General features: G+C 43.6%; 1 protein-coding gene across 1 annotated transcript in view; it reads left to right on the forward strand.

Annotated features, from left to right (window-relative positions):
* esyt2b (extended synaptotagmin-like protein 2b) overlaps nt 1–22,357 on the forward strand; it is a 269,639-nt gene that overhangs the window by 14,765 nt on the left and 232,517 nt on the right. The window contains exon 2 of the mRNA XM_034175565.1: nt 14,654–14,695. Coding sequence (XP_034031456.1) covers nt 14,654–14,695 — 42 coding nt within the window. The remainder of the gene's footprint in view (nt 1–14,653; nt 14,696–22,357) is intronic.

Below are 22,357 nucleotides of genomic sequence, written 5' to 3' on the forward strand. Positions count from 1 at the left end.
ATTCATGTCAGGTGTTGTTCTGGATTTGAGCTCAATGCCATTTTTCAGTGTGAGGATCCAGGTTGAAGAGTGATGCCACTTTGGACAATATACAGTCCACGTCTATATTTTCCCCAAATGGAAAACAGAGAAAACTGACAACAGGCTCTTTGGATGCAAAGTCAATGAAGCACCTGTCAAATTCTGACAAGATGCTCTGCACGTGATCATCATAACATGGACTCTTAGGGCCCGGTCCCACTGGCGTTTAGGAGGATTGCATATGGATTGCGCACAAAATTGGTTCATATTCGCTTAAACAACCGCAATATGCGTGAAACATGCTTGTATGAGTCGGCCGATATCCGCACACGTCCGTAATTCTCCGCAGAGGCACGTTTTTCTGTTGCCAGGATTTTGAGATGCAAAAAATTTTGGCTGTGGATGACATCCACCTTACATACTCCATACATACTCAATACATACACAAACATATTCAATCTATGCGCTGTATATTCGCCGTCATCTGCTGATATTCGCAACTGACAGGGATTTGCGGCTTGGCAGCGGACTGGGACAGTGTGTAAAATTGATATTTTGCGTGCCCTTCATGTCCACAGCACAAACTAAAATATAGTTGTAGCTACTGCATACAGATTGGCCATGAATAAAGCGTTTTTATTACGTCTGCTTTGCATCTGATTTTCGGCGGATGCAAATCAGATGTGCTGTGTTCACAGCTGGACACCGTTCTTTGTTCTACCGGCTGCCACGCGCTCTGCGCTGGATGCTGCGTATATAAAATAATTATTTCGTGGCGGATTAATCATTTTATTGTGCAAATTGGCTGTTGAAAATGGCTCTAATCACCTTTTGAATCACAGAGGAAGCTGCAGCTGGGCCGTTCGTGCACGCGGATGGCTAATAAGCTGCAGAAAGCATTTTGAACCATCTAAAAAGGTAATTATTTGACTTGTTTACATTGTCAACGCTTGATAAAACAGTTGCGTGTTTTTTCCTTCTTGTCTGCAGCTGTTACAGTATTTATTCCTATGTTTGTAACAGATTTAACTTCTTATTATAATCGTTCAGACGAGCTGCACTCTGATGCGATCCGCTGACGTCACCACTCGCCCTGTTCACTGCTTGTTTACTCCAATCAACTTGTCCAAGTCCAGCTATTGCTCCAGAGCCTGTATTGTTGGTGTGAATAGTGATGCCAACGGCCCGAGTGTGCTTCTTTTATGACCACAATGCAGATGGCGTGCATGCGCAACACGTGCGCGATGCATTCATAATACACCCGTAATACTGCCGTGATAATCGCAATGCGTCGGATCCGTTTCCTCACTACATATGTTATACAGCCGTGATTGTTCATCATATATTCGCTATACATTATTAATATATCCATAATTCATACTGGGACATTTGTCATTTTTGGCCATTTTTGTTGCGGACAACAACGAATGCCCGTAATTTGTGTACTCGATTCATGCGCAATTAATCCTCTCCCCAGTGGGACCAGGCCCTTAGGCTCAACAGTCTTTGTCCTGGTACTAAGTTTTGTGTCCACCTGTGGAAAGTTCTGCAGGTCACACTGTTGCAGCCTGCTTGACAGCACATGTAATATGCTTTTAAACTTGTTTTCAAATCCATAAGCTGTGCATATTCAGCATGGTTTGAACGTTTCAGAAATTCTTTAATTTCAGACAGAAGACCATTCCAGAAAGGGCTGGACCGAAAGGTGCAGGACGCGCAAGAGTGTGCAGGAGGCCTGAAAAAGCCCGCTTGTGTGCCATGGTGGCTGCTGTATCAATTTTATTACATTACTAAGCCATATAAATTAATTTATAACAGAACTGTCAAAAGGGGTAATAGACATAAGTGTAAAGATGACTGAATATATCATCAGAGCAGTAAATTGATCAGTCCATGTGAACGTCCTGCAGAACGCTGCTGCGTTCATGTACCGTCGGAAATTACATACTTTTTTGTTGTTTCAAACTCAGCAGTTGCTTGTGGCAGGTGCGTGGTTTTATTTTATTTTTGGTAAAAAAAAAATCATTGTATCCACACAAAGATTCATTCTGGCCTATATAAGGTGCCTGAGCCCAGTGAAGCAGACCCCCCCACCCACATAAAAAAAAAAAAAATAATCCAAGCAAACAAGCTGTAATTTCCAACGGTACCTGAACACAGCAGAAGCAGTGATCTGCACAGTGTTCACACGGACTAATCAATTTACTGCTCTGATGATATATTCAACCATCTTTACACTTATATTTATTACTCCTTTTGAAAGTTTTGTGTTATAAATCAATATATATGGTTTCGTAATGTAATACAGTGATACAGCAGCCACCATACCTCTGCTGAGCCACGTAATGTCTGTGTGCAGCAGATGTGTGTCTCCTCCAGCTGCGAACAGAAAAAATGCGTCCTCAGACTCCTGGCCCGAACAGAACACTGCAGTCTTGTTTGCCACATTCATCACTCTTCATATTTATGGAGCATGAACCATTGTGCTGCACGCCGACTTCTCAATTCCAGGATTTTTCGAGCGAGCAGAGGGGATTTAGCCAGGTTAGCATTAGAAGTTAGCATCGTATTTCTTGTGAATCGTCTGAAATGCCGCTCCAAATTCCCTTTCTTCAGTAAAGCCACATTTACATTGCAGATAAGACAGATGTATTTGCCATTCGCATAAATGAAAAAATAATGCAAGATCAAAATTACAATTCTTGTTATCTACCATAGAAGAAGAGTTGCTCTTCTACTCTGGCATTTAACGGCAGCCGGCATCCTTGTTGGTGCATTGCTGCCACCTGCTGCATCAGTCTGTTATAGCAGCACTAAATCCTCTTGAATCCAGGGACAGGTTTTTTTTTCTTCATGTGATCGATTGGAACTCAGCCCGCGATCGACTGGTTGGGCACGCCAGGTCTATGCCATATCGTGCCATGTGTTTCATAATGTCATGTGACTCTTTCTGTATGTAATGTGACTTGTAATCATGGAAAAAGTGTTTCCATTGCAGTTAGAATGGCCTAAGCAGTGGGTCACCCCTCTGAGTCTGGTCTGCTTGAGGTTTCTTCCTCAATATCATCAGAGGCAGTCCAGGGCTCTCCCTAAGCAATGGCACAATGTCGCTGCGTCATTCTGTTTTCTTGGGTAATCATTTATTTTTTTCACATCTTTACAAGTTCTGGATCTTTCCTGTTGTCAGGAGTTCAGCCAAAGTCGGGCCAAAGTCTTGACATTTTGCTGGAATGGCGATGGGATGTGGCTTTCTGTTTTTTTTCCCCAACTTGTAAAATTTAACCATTTTAATATTTTTTTTGTTTGTTTGTTTTTTAAGGTTGGTGGACTGGGTCCCTGTGCAATTTTTTTTAGCCCTCTTTCTCTGCAATTCAACCAATGCATTTCAGCTGGAGGTTGAACATGCAAGCCTCATAGCCAGTTTTTGTCTTATTATTATTATTATTTTATTTGAGTTACCGTGTTTGTGAAGCATTGTGTGTTACCCAAAAAAGCGAAACACTCAGTGCTAGTCTGAGAAAAACACAGAAGGAAGAGTGGACTTCTTCCAGAGACTCAGTGTGGCTGGGGACGGAGCTGTGATGGCAGTGCTGAGCTGCTCACACCAGGTAGAGAGTGGCAGCCACTACACGAATAGCCACTCCACATGTAGAGCAGAGAGCAGGCACCAGACGAAAGTGTTTTTTTTTTTGTTTTTTTTTTTTTAAACAGACAAATACACTGGTTCGCTTTAAATGCGCAGTAAGCTATTTCAGATGATCAGCGTGGACCATTTTGCTTTAGTTTACTCTGTGTTGCATTGGAAAGCTGTAGCCATTGTGCTAATTTGGTTAGCGCTTACACGGCTCATGCATGCTCTAGTCTTCTTCTGTTTGTTTTTCTGGGGACCTTACAGCACCACACACAGGCCTGGCATATGGGCTACAACATTAAACGAAGCTTCGATGCACAGAATTTGCCTCAAACATATGTTGTACTCGAATTTCTCCAGCTCATTCGGTGTGTGCGCGCAGACGCCTGCTGCTGGAGCGGTCCTTTGTGATTCAGGAAGCGATTAGAGCCGTTTTCAGCAGCCATCTTGCAGAGAAAATGATTAATCCTCTATGAAATAATTATTTTATGTACACAGTGTCCAGTGCAGTGCGCTTGGCAGCTGGTGGAACAAAGCACAGCGTTCAGCTGGGGACACAGCGGGTGGGATCGTCATGACAACATGCGTGCATCAGCGTTGTGCAAGTGTCAGTGCACCTTTAGACTTCTTAAAGTCTTCTTCCCTACTCTTACCAGTTTGGCACCTCAGGAGCTCTCTTAAGGTCTAAGGTGCTTTGTGGACAACTTTCATCTTATCAAAGGAAAATTTTTAGAAATGTCTAAGAATTCGAGGAATTCTAAGATTTTTGTAGTGTGGAGCTAAACGTGTCTGAAGAAGCTGTGGAGGACACAGCCTTATGGTTTTGAGGCTTATTTAGATGACAGTGAGGGAGACGAAACCTTGGAGGAAAACCTGCAATATGACAACAGTGATGATATTGGCAGAGTTCAGAACACAGAATGGTGATTATAAAATAAATAAATAAATGCTGCAGGCAATTTCAGCATGCAGGTGATACTTTTTTGCCAGCTCTTTGAATACAGTTAATGTTTCGTTAACAGGGCTCCGTACGTTAGTAGCGTACAGAGCCCTGGATGTGTCATCGCAAAATATTTTGCATGTGGAGAGAATGTGTGCACAATGTAGTGTGCTCATTTTATAATATTATGCACACATTTTATTATATTGCGTGCACGTTTTTTTATATTGTCCGCTCATTTTACTATATTGTGCGCATGTTATTAAATATTAAAACCATTCACACAAGGAGTAAATATGTAGTCTTACCTGTCTGTTTCAGTGAGATCATTGTCTGAAAAAATTTAATTTGTTGTCCTGGCTGAAGAGAAGTCCATGATGGTTTGAGTCTCTGCTGTAATGATCCGCGACCGGCACGGTCAACTACAGGTGTAATGGGCCTTTCACATTGCACGCTTTACACGCGTCAGGCAACGCCCACCGACGCTTTAACGCGTGACATCATACGCTTTGCTTCGGAAGCGGCAAGGGGGGCGGAGATTGCTACGTCACACTCTGGCTTTTTCCACAACCTGAAAAAAGTTGAGTGATTGCCATCTTGAATTTGCGTCGCCTGAACCACAAAAAAGCTTTAAAAAACAGCAGTAGAACGATTCTCCCATCACCCTGCTGGGAGAAGCTTTTTTTCCAGCTACTTTTCGGAGTGATGCCGACCGAGGGAGGACTGACGAGTTGGTGGGATATCGATCGAACCGCGACAGCGGGGCGACCCACACGTGGAAGCTGGGGTTCAGGCATCATCCCTGGGCAAAGCGAGGCAGGCAGCCGGGGTGATGGAGCAGACCCACTCAGTCCGAAATTTCCCACTTTTTGGAATTATGCAAACTTCCAGTTTGACCAACGGAGCTTAGTTCTGCAGCTTTATTGAGGTGAGAATAATATAAAAATAAAACGTGACGTTTACTGCATTGCTGTGAAGGTTTGATGATCAGCTAACGTTCGCTCAGCCTTTTAACACAGTTGATATGCGTGACCATTTTAATTTGTAAATGGTTCAGTCATTTTTATTTTTACCAAATAAAGCTACAGATTTTTTCGGAGACCACAAAAGCTCAACTTTAAATAACTTCCATTGATGAGCTGAACACCATGAAGTCCAGTCAGAAGAAGACATCTCTAGGAGATGCGTTGTTCCTATTGGACAGCATGAAGCTATGTCACAGTTCAGAGCGGCGAAAGTTGGATTGGGTTGAACTTTGACCGCGTCAGCCTGTAAGCGGCAATGCGCGCTCCCGTCAGAAGCGTCGGTTTAGCTCGGCTTTTCATGCGACCCTTCTGACACCTCTAAAAAGCAATGCGTCTCATTGAAAATAATGCTTTTTAGACCGATTTGTGACACCTCTGATGCTTCCAACGTGCCTGGTGTGAACGGCACTTAATCCATTCATTGCGTCTGCGGCTGATGGATCGAATCTCTCCTGTTTACACTGCAAGTTAAAAGACTGTGGAGAAGCCGCAGACACCATGCGTGCGTCAATAGAAGTGCTCCACCTGTCAATCAAAAGGATTCTGTTGGCGAAAATTAACCTTTCTGACACATATAAAAAACGTGCATCACCGACCCGAACCATTCGGTGGAAACAGGGCTGTCAGTAGCCTGTAAAAATCCATAATTAATGGGACTATTACGATAGTGGTTCCGGCGCTGATGACACTTCCTGCTTCTTCTCCAGTGTCGGGAGTTGCCAGGACGTGACTGGTTTTTAAAGGCGTGCAGTTCAAAATCCGAATATTTATCTCTTCATTAACTGTGCACCAGGAAAGGATAAATTTAAAACTGTTGTTCACTTTTAGTCTTAAATACTAAAAAAAAAAATTGCATATCATGTCACATACACTTTAACAGTTTTTGTCTTAAAGGGTATATGTAAGACTCCAAATGTTTTATTTTATACCAAAAACACACATTAAGTGACAACATGTAGCCCCTTTGCACCATTTTCCCACTTTGTGCTCAGATTATAGTGAGCGCTTTCAGTGTTTCCCGTCTTTTTCCAGTGTCACCACAGCACATCTTCTACAGCTCTACATTTTGATTTGTCATTGACGTTTTACACCAGATGCCTTTCTTTCTTCCTAGAGAATGGGCACAGGTGGTCTTGAACCAGAAACCTTCTGATTTGGAAATGAGTACACTGAGCACTTTACCACCATGCTACCCTTTTGTGTTCAGATTATGTGCATTGTAAATAGCAAAGTGGAGTTGGCCACGCATCAAGTATCTTGGGGTCTTTTTCATGAGTGGGTTTAAATGGAGCGTGAAATCGATAGGCACGTCAGTGCTGCGTCAGAGGCCTGGCAGATGCTGTACCTGCCATTGCTGTGAAGAAATAGCAGAGGCAGAAGGTGAGGCCCTTGATTTACCAGTGAGTTTGCACCCATATCCTCAACAATGTTCATGAACTTTGAGTAATGACCGAAATAGCAAGGTCGTGCATAGATGTGGCTGAAATTAGATTCCTCTGTAGGGTATCTGGGCTTACACTCAGGCACAGGGTGAGAAGCTTGACTATCCAGTAGGTGGTGAGAGTAGAGCTGTCCCTTCTTCACAGTGAAAGGAGCCAGCTGAGGTCATTCAGGCATCTGGTAGGGATGCCCTCTGATCACCTTCCGAGGGAGTTTTTCCAGGCATGTCCAACTGGGAAGATGCCCAGGATAGACCCAGAACAACCTGGAGGGGTTATATTCCCCAACTGGCTGGGGAACGCCTCGGGATATCCCTGGAACAGTTGGAAGATTGGGTGAGGACAGAGTTGTGTGGGCTTAGCTGAATGGTCAACAGCAACCTGGACCCACATAAATGTCAGAAAATGAATGAATAAATTGAAAATCGATGATGACTACTTATGGGACTTTTACAACACAGAACCAAACAACTTGTCTGTTTCACATCAATAACACTTAAGATAATGAGAGCTCAGTGAAGCCTCTGTTTGCATGTACCTGTGTTTGCTCAGGACGTCATGCCAGTGTGCATCAGGTAATAATGAGATAACATTTTTCTACCTCATAAGAATCCAATCGGCCTAAATGTGTCATATTAACTAAACTTTTCTGTTCCCTATCCCCAGTTGGATTCTGTTCTTTATTTGAGTTTGACATAACTGCTTGATAAACACTTATGCTGCCTCCGTGAGGAGAAGTGCCTTTCCTTGTAGCTGACATACCATGTCACGTCTCTCCAATATGCTTGCCAGTTTCATCACTCTGTTTTTCTATTGGAATCAGGATATATTGGTTTTAAGTTAAGTGTGATTGAACGCCCTTACAGTTCGTCAGCAAAGTATTTTGTGAGGTTTTTTTTTGTTAAGGTGCTTTTGTAATTGCTCACCTTTGGGCTTGATGTTGGCTCTTTCCCAAACTGCTTTAGAGTGATAGTGTCAATATCGATGTAGCTTGGGCGCTCATGTGGCAACAGGATGGTGCTGAATGGAGGTACAAATGAAGTACCTTGTAAAAATTTATTTCCACTTTGGTCCTTTTCAAGTTTGAAATAATAATTTCAAAAAATCTGCAATTTTGTGGTTTCCATGCAGAACACAGGATGCTCTTTTTCTTTAGAAACTGAAAAAATCTCTGATCTGAACTGTTTATCGAACTGTTACCACTGTACATGCATGTTTCCAGCAAATATGCATATTTTTTTTTTCGATCTTTGTATAAATAGTCATGAAATAACAATGTAGAATGTTCAAGCCCCTGTCAAACCTAGCAAGAATGTGCCGGAAGCATGCTCAATACAACAAATATTGCCATAATCAGTTGAGAGGAAAAGCCTCCTCCACACCTGTCAGATCACATCTAGAGCTTATGTAAATGACACAGATTGATGTCAGACGACCATAAAAGGCGCTGCAGACTGTTCAATCTCCAAATGTCTGGATGGCAGACCGGAGTGCTAATTATTACTCAGCTGTGTGTGTGCGTGCGTGCATAATGCTGCATGGGCCACTAAGCGCGCGTGGGGTGCACGCCACTGGACAGCTTCACTCCAAAGTTTGCTGGCATTGGTCCATGCAGTCCCTCAGACAGAGCACCTTTCCAGAGACCTTTTTTTTTTTTTTCTTGTTTGCCCACTTCAGGAGCACAGCGCAACTCTGGACACTGGTTGGATTATCACATGGAATTATTTTTTTTCTTTTGGGTGAGAGGATTCTAACTGCAGACTGCTGTCCTGGCTTCATGTCCACATCGGCGCTGTGAAACACTCCTGGACTGCTGTTGGAGGTGAGATTCATGTTTATTAATGGTATAACAGATTAAGAGAAAATAACTTATTCTTGGATGCCTGCAAAATCGTAAAACGTCGTGTAGCAGATTTGATTAAAAAGGAGTCATCCCACATCAGAGGCACAAACCACCACGTCACCATGTTATATCTCCTCCAGAGGTAGAAGGTGAAAATTTATTACAGCGTGAGATCTGTCCAGCTCCGAACCTGATGCGTGCAATGACGTGCTACTGCGCACCAACCACAGAGAGGGGCAGCTGCCTGCGTTATGATGGAGACAATAGTTCACATTATTTACATCGCCCATGGGAAGGAATGGACAAATATCTGTACTGTAAGGTCTATTGTGGATATAACAGCCTTTTCAGATTTGCGGCGGTGTGTGCGCATTAGCGCATGGAGCTTTTGGTTTGATAGCCGCTGTTCACATTCACTGTACATGATAATTCATAATTATTATCGTGATGAAGCGTGCTACATACATTTCAACAGTTCCTTTGCGCTCTGGGGGGTGGACATTATTATATGTGGCACGTGCAGGTCATACCAGCAGGCTTTGCGGTGCCAGATCTATCTCAAGGTTTCCTTGTATGCGCTGAAATCCTTTCGGATCCCGTTTTTCCGCCATCAGAATATGTAAATTGCGGTTAGATGGTCCTTAGATAACACATGGACCACCGTCGGATAGGTGTCCCATCTCGACCGCGCCCGGAGAGTTTTGAACACGTGCCTCACACTCAAGGCCACTGGCCGATTTTGACCAACTGTGTCGACTTCTGCAGATGGCTGTCAGAACATTTTGGAACTGAAATCGGGCACTTTTTGGATGCCCGCCAATTCATAATTCCGACACCACTCTGCGTGATTCTGGCTATGTATGACGGGGGTATCAGGCTTCCCTTTTTTTTTGCTCAGGATCACCCCAGTCGATCCAATATTGATTCTCATGTCGATTTGGCACAAGTTTTACATCAGATAGCATTGTTGAGGTAGCGTTGTTGGTCTTTAATGCCAATAAATAAATTGACATAGTGGTGCCAGACCAGTAAGTTTTGACAATGTGTCTTTTCAAATGCTTAAAAAGTTTTATTAAAAGCAACACTTTGATAATATTTCAGTTTTTTTTTTTTTTTTTGAAGGACATTTTTAATTGTTAGGTTTTCCTCATTCTACTAATGCTCGGCAGAGTGCTGCCTGTCTTTCACAGTACAGGTGCATCTCAAAAAATTATAATATGAAAAATTTTCCAGGTATTTAAGAAAGTGAAAATTTGATATATTATAGACTCATTGCATATACACTAAAATGTTTCAAGCATTTTTTTAATTTATTTTTGATACTTTTCAGAGCTTTAGCCATAATTAAGTTATGAGTAAGTCAGTTCTATATAGGCCCTGCAGCCTGTTTGTACTGGTGGTTGTCTTTGGCTTCCATAGTGCCAAATGGATGAGCGTCTGTGATTCCTCTTGGATGGGACGATAATCTGACACAGGTCACTTCCCTAGCCATGGCCAGTACCCAGTTACAGCTGGGTGGACTGACACAATGTAGACAAAGTGTCTTGTCCAAAGACACAGACAGGTAGCGTCAGCGGGATTCGAACCCAGGTCTTCATACTGGCAGGCCAGTGCCTTATCCACTCAGCTACCTGCTATATTTTTATCTTTATATAACGGCTGAGTGGATCCTTGTCATTTGATTGGTGCTTTGTATGTCACATGACGTGGATTACTTCGTACCATTTGTGTTGCATTGCATTTAGAGTGTGGTTTGGTTCCATATGTTTGGTACCATTGCACTCTGCACATGTGCACAGACACACACACACGTGCTCGTGCCCACACGTGCACATGCACACACAGACAAAACAAATCCACTGCGCTGTCTGGAGGCTGTTAGTAGGAAGAAAGAATGAAAAGCTGGACTAATTTCTGATGTGATTTTTTTTTTTCCGTTGCACTGAGGATGTACACACTTTTTTTTTTTTTTTTTTTTTTGGTAGTACACGAGTGCACAAGTGCCGACCCGGTTGTATGTGTGTGCGCACCTGCACGTGGGACAACACCACAGTGATTTGATTGAGCTAGTTCAGGTGAAAAGCTAATGTGATTTTTGGCTGGACTGAGGAACTACACAAAGTCTTTTTTTTTTTTTTTTTTTTTTTTTTTTTTTTATGGAAGTCCAAAGTCAGTGCACAGCGTCACTGGACTACATGTCATAATTTGGACTTCAGCAGCAGTGGAACACCAAAATGTAAGTCTCTTTTCTGTTGTTTACAAATTAATAAAATATCAAATGACAAGGATCTGTTTTAGCCAGTATATAAAACAAATAATGAATGTTTTCAGTGGAACGAATATTTAATTCGGTGAAAGCTGGAACAAACCATTCAACCAGCTTTCACCTCATGAAATATTTGTGCCATTGAACTCTTAAACATTAATTATTTGTATATTATATTTCATATGATCAATAAAAAAGATTTATAATGTAGAAATGTCAAACTTCTGAAATGTATGTTGATTTATACACTCAGTACTTGGTTGGAGCTCCTTTTGCTTGAATTTCTGCATCAGTGCAGTTTGGCATGAAGGTATCAGCCTGTAGCACTGCTGAGGTGTTATAGAAGCTCAGGTAGTTTTCATAGTGGCCTTTAGTCATCTCTATTATTGAGTCTGGTGTCTCTCGTCTTCAGACAAGAGACACCAGATAGTTGGAAATGTTCATGTGTCCATCTCCTAGCTTTTTGAAAGAAAACGGGCTGAAAAGTGATGATTAATATTCAAAATAATCGTCCTAATTTGTTTGTCCAATTACTTAAAATAGTGGGGATGTGTATAACAATGCTGTAATTGGGCACTGCAGTCTCTTTTGAGGGCAGGTGCTAAAGGGCTAAAATATGACACATACGAGGTCAATTAGAAAAGTATCCGACCTTATTTAAAAAAAAAAAACATATGGATTTGAATCACGTGTGCTTGCATGAGCCAACCTTGAACCTTCATGCGCATGCGTGATTTTTTTTTCACGCCTGTCGGTTGCGTCATTCACCTGTGAGCAGGCTTTGAGTGAGGAGTGGTCCAGCCCTCTCGACGGATTTTCATTGTCAGGGAAATGGCTGAGAGACTGCCGCTTTGCTTGATCAAATTTTTTTAGAAACTGTGAGGCAGATCCATGTGGACACCATTCGAGAAATTCAGGTGGTTTTTGGTGAAAATTTTATGGGCTTCAAAGACATTAAGGGATGTTACTGTCCCTTTAAGGACAGCCCACAGCAGCTGTGGGGCGCGCCGCGCTCCAGCTGCCATCGACAGGCTGAGCGACCATTTCATTTCTAAACGGATCTCTCTGTGGATCCGTGACCATCGTGTGCAATTTCTCTGGTTATCACAAGAGCTGGACATCAACTATTTTCCTGCAGATTTCACTTTTAACAAGAGATTTTGTCATGGAAAGGAGCGGAGGCTTCGCGCATCACGATGGATTTGCTGCTGGACTGACACAAAACCACCTCCGTTTTGGTCTCACAGGATGGCTTTGAGATGGCGTTCAGACAGCTGTCGGTGGTTTTTCAGTCGAGTGATTATCCAAGAAATTGTGGATGAGCCTGGACATGCCAGAACATGTTCTGTGACGCTTCATCACGGCGTTGCTTTGCATGTCACAGCACCCGCGACGCGCGGAATTCCTCCGCACGTCTGTCTCAATTTGCCAAAAAAGTGCTGATGTCCACGTCTTTTCACAATTCCTGTGCGAGTCCAGACGACGTCCCGGATAAAACACAGCGTCCAGTTTGGAAATGAACGGCACATTCCACTTTTAACGAGGAGTTTTTGTCATGGAAAGGAGCGGACGCGTCGCGCGTCACGACAGCAAGAGAGACAAAGAACACCTCCGTTTCGGAGTGCCAGAAGGACAAGCTGGGACATGTCCAGCTCTCCACAATTTCTCTGATACTCACTCGACTGGTAAGCATTGAAAGGCATGTCCCAGCTTGTCTTTCTGGCACTCCGAAACAGAGGTGTTCTTTGTCTTGCTTGACGTCGTGACGCGCGAAGCGTCCGTTCCTCTTTCCATGACAAAAACTCCTCGTTAAAAGTGGAATGTGCCGTTCATTTCCAAACTGGATGCTGTGTTTTATCCGGGACGTCGTCTGGACTAGCACAGGAATTGTGAAAAGACGTGGACATCAGCACTTTTTCCGCAAATTGAGACAGACGTGCGGAGGAATTCCGCGCGTCGTGGCACCTGCGACGCGCAAAGCAACGCCGTGATGAAGCGTCACAGAACATGTTCTGGCATGTCCAGGCTCGTCCAAAATTTCTTGGATAATCACTCGACTGAAAAACCACCGACAGCTGTCTGAACGCCATCTCAAAGCCGTCCTGTGACACCAAAACGGAGGTTGTTTTGTGTCGGTCCAGCAGCAAATCCATCGTGATGCGCGAAGCGTCCGCTCGGCTTTCCATGACAAAATCTCTTGTTAAAAGTGAAATCTGCAGGAAAATAGTTGATGTCCAGCTCTTGTGACAACCAGAGAAATTGCACACGATGGTCACGGATCCACAGATCGATCCGTTTAGAAATGAAATGGTCGCTCAGCCTGTCGATGGCAGCTGGAGCACGGCGCGCCCCACAGCTGCTGTGGGCTGTCCTTAAAGGGACAGTAACATCCCTTAATGTCTTTGAAGCCCATAAAATTTTCACCAAAAACCACCTGAATTTCTCGAATGGTGTCCACATGGATGTGCCTCACAGTTTCTAAAAAAATTTGATCAAGCAAAGCGGCAGTCTCTCAGCCATTTCCCTGACAATGAAAATCCGCCGAGAGGGCTGGACCACTCCTCACTCAAAGCCTGCTCACAGGCGACTGACGCAACCGACAGGCGTGAAAAAAAATCACGCATATGCATGAAGGTTCAAGGTTGGCTCACACAAGCACACGTGATTCAAATCCATGTTTTTTGTTTTTTTTTTTTTTTTTTTTTTTTTTTTTTTAAATAAGATCGGATACTTTTCTAATAGACCTCGTATGACGTAATTTCTCGACTTCCGGGGGACCAACCACGGTATTTACAATGTTTTTTTGTTTGTTTGTTTTTGTTGTTTTTTGGCAAATTACACGCAAACAAGGTGAAAATGCAAAGAAAAAGTAATGATGCGGTGGGAAAGTGGACGTGTTGCAGTTTGTTTATGACCCAGAGCTCAAATGTGCCAAGGCCGTTTTGCAGGCGACAGAATGGAGCTATTCTGGTTAGCTGTGTAGGCTAACACTTACCGACACGACGTCTCCCTTCTACTTCACCTTTTCAAGACTGCTACAGTGATTGCAGCCGAAAACAAAACAGTACACCATTTATCCGTGTGAAGTTATGCTGTGTATATATTGCGCAATGGAGCGCAGGTCCCTATAAGTGGTCGAATCCCGCGCTGTCACGCAGGGTTTTAACAAGACTGCGATGCCCTATTCCTAAATGGTTTGTGCAATATATTTGTTAAACCTACTGAATTAAAGCTAAATGTCCACACTAAAAGTACATCTTAATTGTTTAGTTTCAGCTCTGTTGTGGAGGTGGAAAAAGACAAAGTTACAAAAATTGTATCACTGTCCAAATACTTATGGACCTGAAGTGATCTGTGAGGGTACTTAAAAAAAACTACATTGATGTTTTTAATTGACCTGTTGACCAATATTAGCTTGATGAACAAATGTAGAAAAATAATCCCTTTAACTGCAGCAGACATAATCTTCAATGTCTTCTTTACCGTAGGTCCACTTCCCAGACGTAGAGCGAGTGGAATGGCTTAACAAGGTAAGACATTGAGCAGCTGTCTCTTTAATATATTTTTGGCTGAGTGAAGTCCTACTTTTGCTTCTTTGTCGAAGCAGAGATAAATGGGTTGCCTGTCCCTCTGTGTCCTTCCCTTTCCCACCGGAGCTGTGAGTGCAGCTTCACTGTGCAGCATAAATGACATAACATCAGCCTTTCCTGAATCCCCATGGCAACAACCTGGAAGTTAAACGTTTACATAATCATGTCTTCTAGTCTGATGTGCATGTAGTATATCATTCAAAATTGGCGAGATGCTTCAATGATGATTCAATGGAGGCACAAAAATAGGCTTGCGAAGAAGCTAGCTTGTGAAAACCTGGTCAAGCTAGAGTATAAAAATACCTGTTGGAATCATTCTATCTCTCCATTGGAATCATTTTCTCTCTCTCCAACAATATTTGCCCTGTCAGCTTTCTCTTTTTGCAGCGTTCATTCTTGACACAAAATCCATAAGCATACCAAACAGCAAATGTCAGCTCTACCAGGTTTTTGCATGATCAAAGCCGTACACACACGCACGTGCACACACACACACACAGAGGCCTCTTGGCTATTATAACACATATACTCAACAAAAATATAAACGCAACACTTTGGTTTTGCTCCCATTTTGTATGAGATGAACTCAAAGATCTAAAACTTTTTCCACATACACAATATCACCATTTCCCTCAAATATTGTTCACAAACCAGTCGAAATCTGTGATAGTGAGCACTTGTCCTTTGCTGAGATAATCCATCCCACCTCACAGGTGTGCCATACCAAGATGCAGATTAGACACCATGATTAGTGCACAGGTGTGCCTTAGACTGCCCACAATAAAAGGCCACTCTGAAAGGTGCAGTTTTATGTGGAAAAAGTTTTAGATCTTTGAGTTCATCTCATACAAAATGGGAGCAAAACCAAAAGTGTTGCGTTTATATTTTTGTTGAGTGTATATATACAGTTGTATGTAAAGGTTTGGGCACCCCTGATGATTTCCATGATTTTCCTTTATAAATCATTGGTTGTTTGGATCAGCAATTTCAGTTAAATATATCATATAGCAGACAAACAGTGATATTTGAGAAGTGAAATGAAGTTTATAGGGTTTACAGAAAGTGTGCAATAATTCTTGAAACAAAATTAGGCAGGTGCATAAATTTGGGCACCCCAACAGAAAAAATACATCAATATTTAGTAGATTCTCCTTTTGCAGAAATAACAGCCTCTAAACGCTTCCTACAGCTTCCAATGAGAGTCTGGATTCTGGTTGAAGGTATTTTGGACCATTCTTCTTTACAAAACATCTCAGGTTTGTTGGTTTCCGAGCATGAACAGCCGGCTTAATATCACACCACAGATTTTCAATAATATTCAGGTCTGGGGACTGAGATGGCCATTCCAGAACGTTGTACTTGTTCCTCTGCATGAATGATTTAGTAGATTGTGAACAGTGTTTAGGGTCGTTGTCTTGTTGAAAAATCCAGCAACTTCAACTAGAAACTTCAAGAATCTGCTGATAATGACTGGAATCCATGTGACCCTCTTTGTGCAAAGTGCTATGTGTAGTTGAATGATGCACAGAGACACTATCTGCAGCAAGATCATGTTGTAGGTCTTTGGAGCAGGTCTGTGGGTTGATTATGACTGTACTCACCATCCTTGACTTCAGCTTATTTGACATTTTTCTTGGCCTGGCCACTTCGGGCCTTAACTAGTACTGTGCCTGTGGTCTTCCATTTCCTCACTATGTTCCTCACAGTGGGAACTGACAGCTGAAATCTCTGAGATAGCTTTTTGTATCCTTCCCCTAAACCATGATGTTGAACAGTCTTTGTTTTCAGGTCATTTGAGAGTTGTTTAGAGGCTCCCATGCTGCCACTCATTAGAAGAGATGCATAGAGGGGAAACATTTGTAAATGGCCACCTTAAGTACCCTTTCTATCAGGTGTATTCAGTGTAGTGTATTCTATGAGATGTCAGGAAAACTGTAACGAACACTACGAGGTCTGTGATTAAAAAAAAGCGGTCCTTTTTATTTTTTCAAAAAATAAATGGATTTGATTCGTATGTTTTTACGTCAGACAAGCTTGAACCCTCGTGCGCATGCGTGAGTTTTGTCATGCCTATCGGTGACGTCATTCGCCTGTGGGCAGGCTTTGAGTGAGGTGTGGACTCCCCCTCCCGTCGGAATCTCTTTGTCTGAGAAGCTGCAGGGAGACGGCGCGCGTTGTTTTATCAGATTTTTTCAGGACCGGTGAGGGATATCCATGTGGACACTATTCAAGAAATTAAGCTGGTTTTCGGTGTAGAGTTTAACGGCTGATGAGAGATTGTGGAGTTTCTTTCGCTTTAAGCACAGCCCACAAAGCGGATCGGCGCGACGCGGTCGGAGGTGGCGTCCGTCTGGCTGTTTCGAGCTGAAAACATCCTAATTTAAAGCTCTGTTCACCCAGGACATCGTCAGAGAACAGAGAAGTTTCAGAAGAAGCCGGCATCAGGGGTTTACCCAGACATTCCACTGTTAAAGGAGATTTTGTAATGAAAGAACGTGCGGACGAATTTGCCGAGTCAGATCCGTGACGACGTGGCAAATCCGTCTGCGCCGCGACATGAAAAACACCTCCGTGTTGAAAACCATTTGTAAAATTCAGGCAGCTTTTGATGGCTTTCAACAAGCGAGTATCTGAGAAATTGTTTAACAGCTTGGGCATGTTCCAACTTGTCCGTTAAGGTTTCCAACGGAGGTGTTTTTCCTGTGGCGACCCCCCGCGGTCGTTCTTTCATTACAAATTCTCCTTTAACAGTGGAATGTCTGGATAAAATCCTGATCCCGAATTCTTCTGAAAGTTCTCTGTTATCTAAAGACGTCTTGGGTCCACAGAGCCTGAAATTAGGAAGTTTTCAGCTTGAAACAGTGAGACGACGTCGCCTCGGAGCGCAGATCGCCGTCAGGCGCCGTGGGCCGTCCTTACGACGACAGTAAAACTCCAAAATCTCTCATCAGCCGTTAAAATTTTCACCGAAAACCAGCTGAATTTATCGAATGGTGTCCAGTCAGTTGTGCCTTACAGGTTTTGAAAAAATTTTTATCAAACAAAGCAGCAGTCTGAGCCATTCCTAAACAATGAAAAAATTGACGAGAGGGTGGGCCACTCCTCACTCAAAGACTGCCCACAGGCGAATGACGAAACCGACAGGCGTGAAAAAACTCTCACATGCCCATGAGGGTTCAAGCATGTCTGATGTAATCACACGTGATTCAAATCCATATAGTTTTTGAAAAAATAATAAGGTCCGTTACTTTTCTCACAGACCTCGTACATAGGTGAGACTAAGCAACCTTTACACAAAAGACTATACCAGCACCACAGAGAGGGCGCCAGTGGACCTCAGTCTGCAGTTCATCTCCACCTTAAAGACAATAACCACACGTTTGAGGACAAGGAAGTTAAAATATTAGCCAGAGAGAAGAAATGGTTTGAGAGAGGGGTCAAGGAGGCATTCTTTGTGAAACGTTTGAAACCCAGCCTTAACCGGGGAGGGGGTCTGAGACACGCTTTGTCCCCTGTTTACAATGGGGTACTCAGGTCAAAGGAGTTTCAGTCTTTTGTTCATGGTAATGAGTCATTCACGTCATCAAGGGAGCCATCAAGAAAGGCATCCATCCCATCATTAGGAGGGACAGCTGCCCTGTCATTAGGAGAGTGCTAACTAGAGCACAATAGTTGCTAATTAGAGCTATTGTTTAGTCACTAGCCTATAGCAGTCTGCCTCTCAGTAGGAGGGGTTTGGCTAGGTTTAAAACTCCAGCTTTTGTTGGCTTCTGTTCATTCGTCTCTACAAGAGTCAGACAGAAGTCAGACTTCCAGAGCAAGAATTTTAGCTGAGGAAGCTTCTGCGATTTGAAGCGAAACGTCCTCGCGTCAAGCAACCCAGTCCAGTCGAAGATTCAAGCTTCTCTACTACCCTTTCTCATGATTGAATTCACCTGTGTAAGGAGGTCAAGGGTCAATGAGCTTACCAAACCAATTTTGTGTTCCAATAATTAGTGCTAAATGTATTCAAATCAATAAAATAAGAAGGGTGCCCAAATTTATGCACCTGCCTAATTTTGTTTCAATAATTATTGCTCACTTTCTGTAAATTTCACTTCACTGTTCATTTCACTTCTCAAATATCAGTGTTCGTCTGCTATATGATTATATTTAACTGAAATTTCTGACTTCCTGACAACAATGACTTATAAAGGAAAATTCATGAAGATCAGGGTTGTACAGAAGTTGCCTACAGCTGTTGTGTGGTGTGTGTGTGTTGTGTGGTGTGTGTGTGTGTGTGTGTGTGTTATATATATTATAAATTTATATTATATATATATTCTATTATATATATATTTATTCTATATTATTTTTTCTTCCGCTTTTATTGGAGTTGGGTCGCGGGGGCAGGAATATCAAGCAAAAGAAGCCAAGACCTCCCGTAAACAACCCATCCAGCTCCTCGGGGGGAACCCCAAGGCGTTCCCAAGCCCGCCGAGAGATGTAGTCTCTCCAAGCGTGTCCTGGGTCTTCCAGTGCCTCCTCACAGGTGAACGTGCCCGGAACCACCTATATATATACGAGGTCTATAGGTAATAAACCGACCCTTTTATTTTTTTTTTTTAACTATATGGATTTGAATGACGTGAGATTACACCAATCACTGCTTGAACCTCGTGCGACATGCTGTGAGTTTTTTCACGCGTGTCGGTGACGTCATTTCCCTGTGGGCAGGCCTTGAATGAATGGGGTCCCGCCCTCTCTGCTGAATTCCTTTGTTTCACACGCTGCTCGAGATGGCGCGCGTTGCTTTATCAAAATTTTTTCTGGACCTGTGAGGAATAGCCGAGTGGACACTATTCGAGAAATTAAGCTGGTTTTCGGTGAAAAGTTTAACGGCTGATGAGAGATTATGGGGTGTTTCTGTCGGTGTAAGGACTTCCCACGGACCGGGACGTCGTGCAGCGCTTCCAGGCGCCGTCGTCGGCCTGTTTCGACCTGAAAACATCCTAATTTAAGGCTTAATTCACCCAGGACGTCGTGAGAGAACAGAGAAGATTCAGAAGAGGCCGGCATGAGGACTTTATGCGGACATTCCACTGTTTAAGGACATTTTGTAATGAAAGACGTGCGCGCAAATTCGCCGAGTCATTTCCGTGATGACTCGGCGAATCTGTGTGTGCCGCGACAGGAAAAACACCTCCGTGTTGAAAACCATTTGTAAAATTCAGGCGGCTTTTGATGTCTTTCAACAAGTGAGTAACTGAGAAACTGTTTAACAGCTTGGGCATGTTCCAACTTGCCCGTTAAGGTTTCCAACTGAGGTGTTTTTCCTGTCGCGACCCCCCGCGGTCGGGTCCGGCCCGACATGCGACTCTGCCTGCATGTTTTTTCATTACAAAATGTCCGTTAACAATGGAATGTCCGAATAAACTCCTCATGCCAACTTCTTCTGAAAGTTCTCTGTTCTCGGACGACTTACTGGGTCAACAGAGCCTGAAATGTGGAAGTTTTCAACTTGAAACGGCGAGACGCTGCCGCCTCGAAGCGCAGATCGCCGTCAGGCGCCGTGGGCCGTCCTTACGGCAACACTACCAGACCAAAATCTCTCATCAGCCGTTAAAATTTTTTACCAAAAACCAGCTGAATTTATCGAATGGTGTCCACTCAGTTGTGCCTTACAGTTTTGAAAAAAGTTTTATCACACAAAGCAGCGGTCTCTGAGCCATTCCTAAACAATGAAAAAAACGACGAGAGGGTGGGCCACTCCTCACTCAGACTGCCCACAGGCGAATGACGTAACCGACAGGCGTGAAAAAACTCTCGCATGCCCACGAGGGTTCAAGCATGTCTGATGTAATCACACGTGATTCAAATCCATATGGTTTTTGAAAAAAATAATAAGGTCGGATACTTTTCTAATAGACCCTTGTGTGTGTGTGTGTGTGTGTGTGTGTGTGTGTGTGTGTGTGTATATGTATATATATATATATATATATATATATATATATATATATATATATATAGTGCTATCTAGTACCCCTCCCACGGACTCCAAGAAGGTTGGGTACTCTGCACTGCCGCTCGGCCCGTAGGCCGAGACAACAGTGAGAGACCTGTCCCCGACCCGAAGGCGTAGGGACGTGACCTTCTCATTCACCTTAGTGAACTCCAACACATGGTGACTGAGCTGGGGAGCAATAAGCAATGCGACCCCAGCTCTCCGCCTCTCCCTGTGGGTCAATGCCAGAAAAGTGGAGCATCCAGCCCCTCTCCAGGAGTTGGGTACCAGAGCCCAAGCTGCGCATGGAGGTGAGCCCGACTATCTCTAGTCGGTATCTCTCAACCTCCCGCACAAGCTCAGACTCCTTCCCCCCCAGCGAGGTGACATTCCACGTCGCAACAGCCAGGGGCTGTGAGCACGGACCGGGCCGCCGGGCCACCTTCCCTCGACCGCCACCCAATCCTCTCTGCACCTGACCCCCATGGCCCCCTCTGCAGGTGGTGAACCCACAGGAGGGCGGGCTCACGTCGCTCTTTCTTTCTTTTTTACTGGTCATGAGAGCTTCTGAACTGCCCTTTGTCTGACCCGTCACCTAGGACGTGTTTGCCTTGGGAGACCCTACAAGGGGCACAAAGCCCCCGACGACATAGCTCCTAGGATCATCCGGGTATGCAAACTCCCCCACCACGATAAGGTGGTAGCTAGAGGGGGAGGAATAAAAAGCATAATAAAACAATATGTTAATCTTATAAAATAGTAAACAAATGTGCCTTCACTCGCGACTTAAAAGTCTCAACAGAGTCTGACTGCCTCACTAATGCAGGGAGAGCATTCCACAGGAGGCATGATAAGGATCTATTTCTCAGAGTTTTTATTCACCCTGTGGACACATAGTAAGCGCATGTCCTGTGAATGCAAAGCCCAGGCCAGTACGTAGGGTTTAACCAGATCAGCCAAATAGGACGGTGCCAGTCCGTGAACAATTTTGTAGGCCAGTAGCAGGACCTTAAAATCTGATCTCAGAGACAGGAAGCCAGTGAAGAGATGCCAGAATGGGAGTAATGTGGTTGAACTTTCTGTTTCGTGTCAAAAGTCTGGCAGCAGCATTTTGAACCGATTGAAGACCCCTGATTCTGGATTGCGGCAACCCAGAAAATAAAAAGTTGCAATAATCGAATCTAGAAGAGACAGATGCATGAATCAGGGTCTCAGCATCAGCCGTAGACAGGATTAGATTTTAAACCATAACGGCGTAGTGTGTTAATCATGTAATCTTTACGACTGTGGTCTCAGCTCTCTTCAGGTCATTGACCAGGTCCTCCCGTGTAGTTCTGGGCTTTCTCAGAATCATCCTTACCCCAGGAGGCGAGATCTTACATGGAGCCCCAGACCGAGGAAGATTGATAGTCATCATGTGTTTCTCCCCTTTTCTAATAATTACACCAACAGTTGTTGCCTTCTCACAAAACTGCTTGTCTGTTGTCCTGTAGCCCATTCCAGCCTTGTGCAAGATCAACAATTTTGTCCCTGGGTTACTCAGACAGCTCTTTGGTCTTGGCCATGGTGGATAGGTTGGAGTGTAATTGATTGAGTGTGCGGACAGGTGTCTTTTAGGG

The sequence above is a fragment of the Thalassophryne amazonica genome, chromosome 1, assembly GCF_902500255.1.
Source record: "Thalassophryne amazonica chromosome 1, fThaAma1.1, whole genome shotgun sequence".
Taxonomy (NCBI): domain Eukaryota; kingdom Metazoa; phylum Chordata; class Actinopteri; order Batrachoidiformes; family Batrachoididae; genus Thalassophryne; species Thalassophryne amazonica.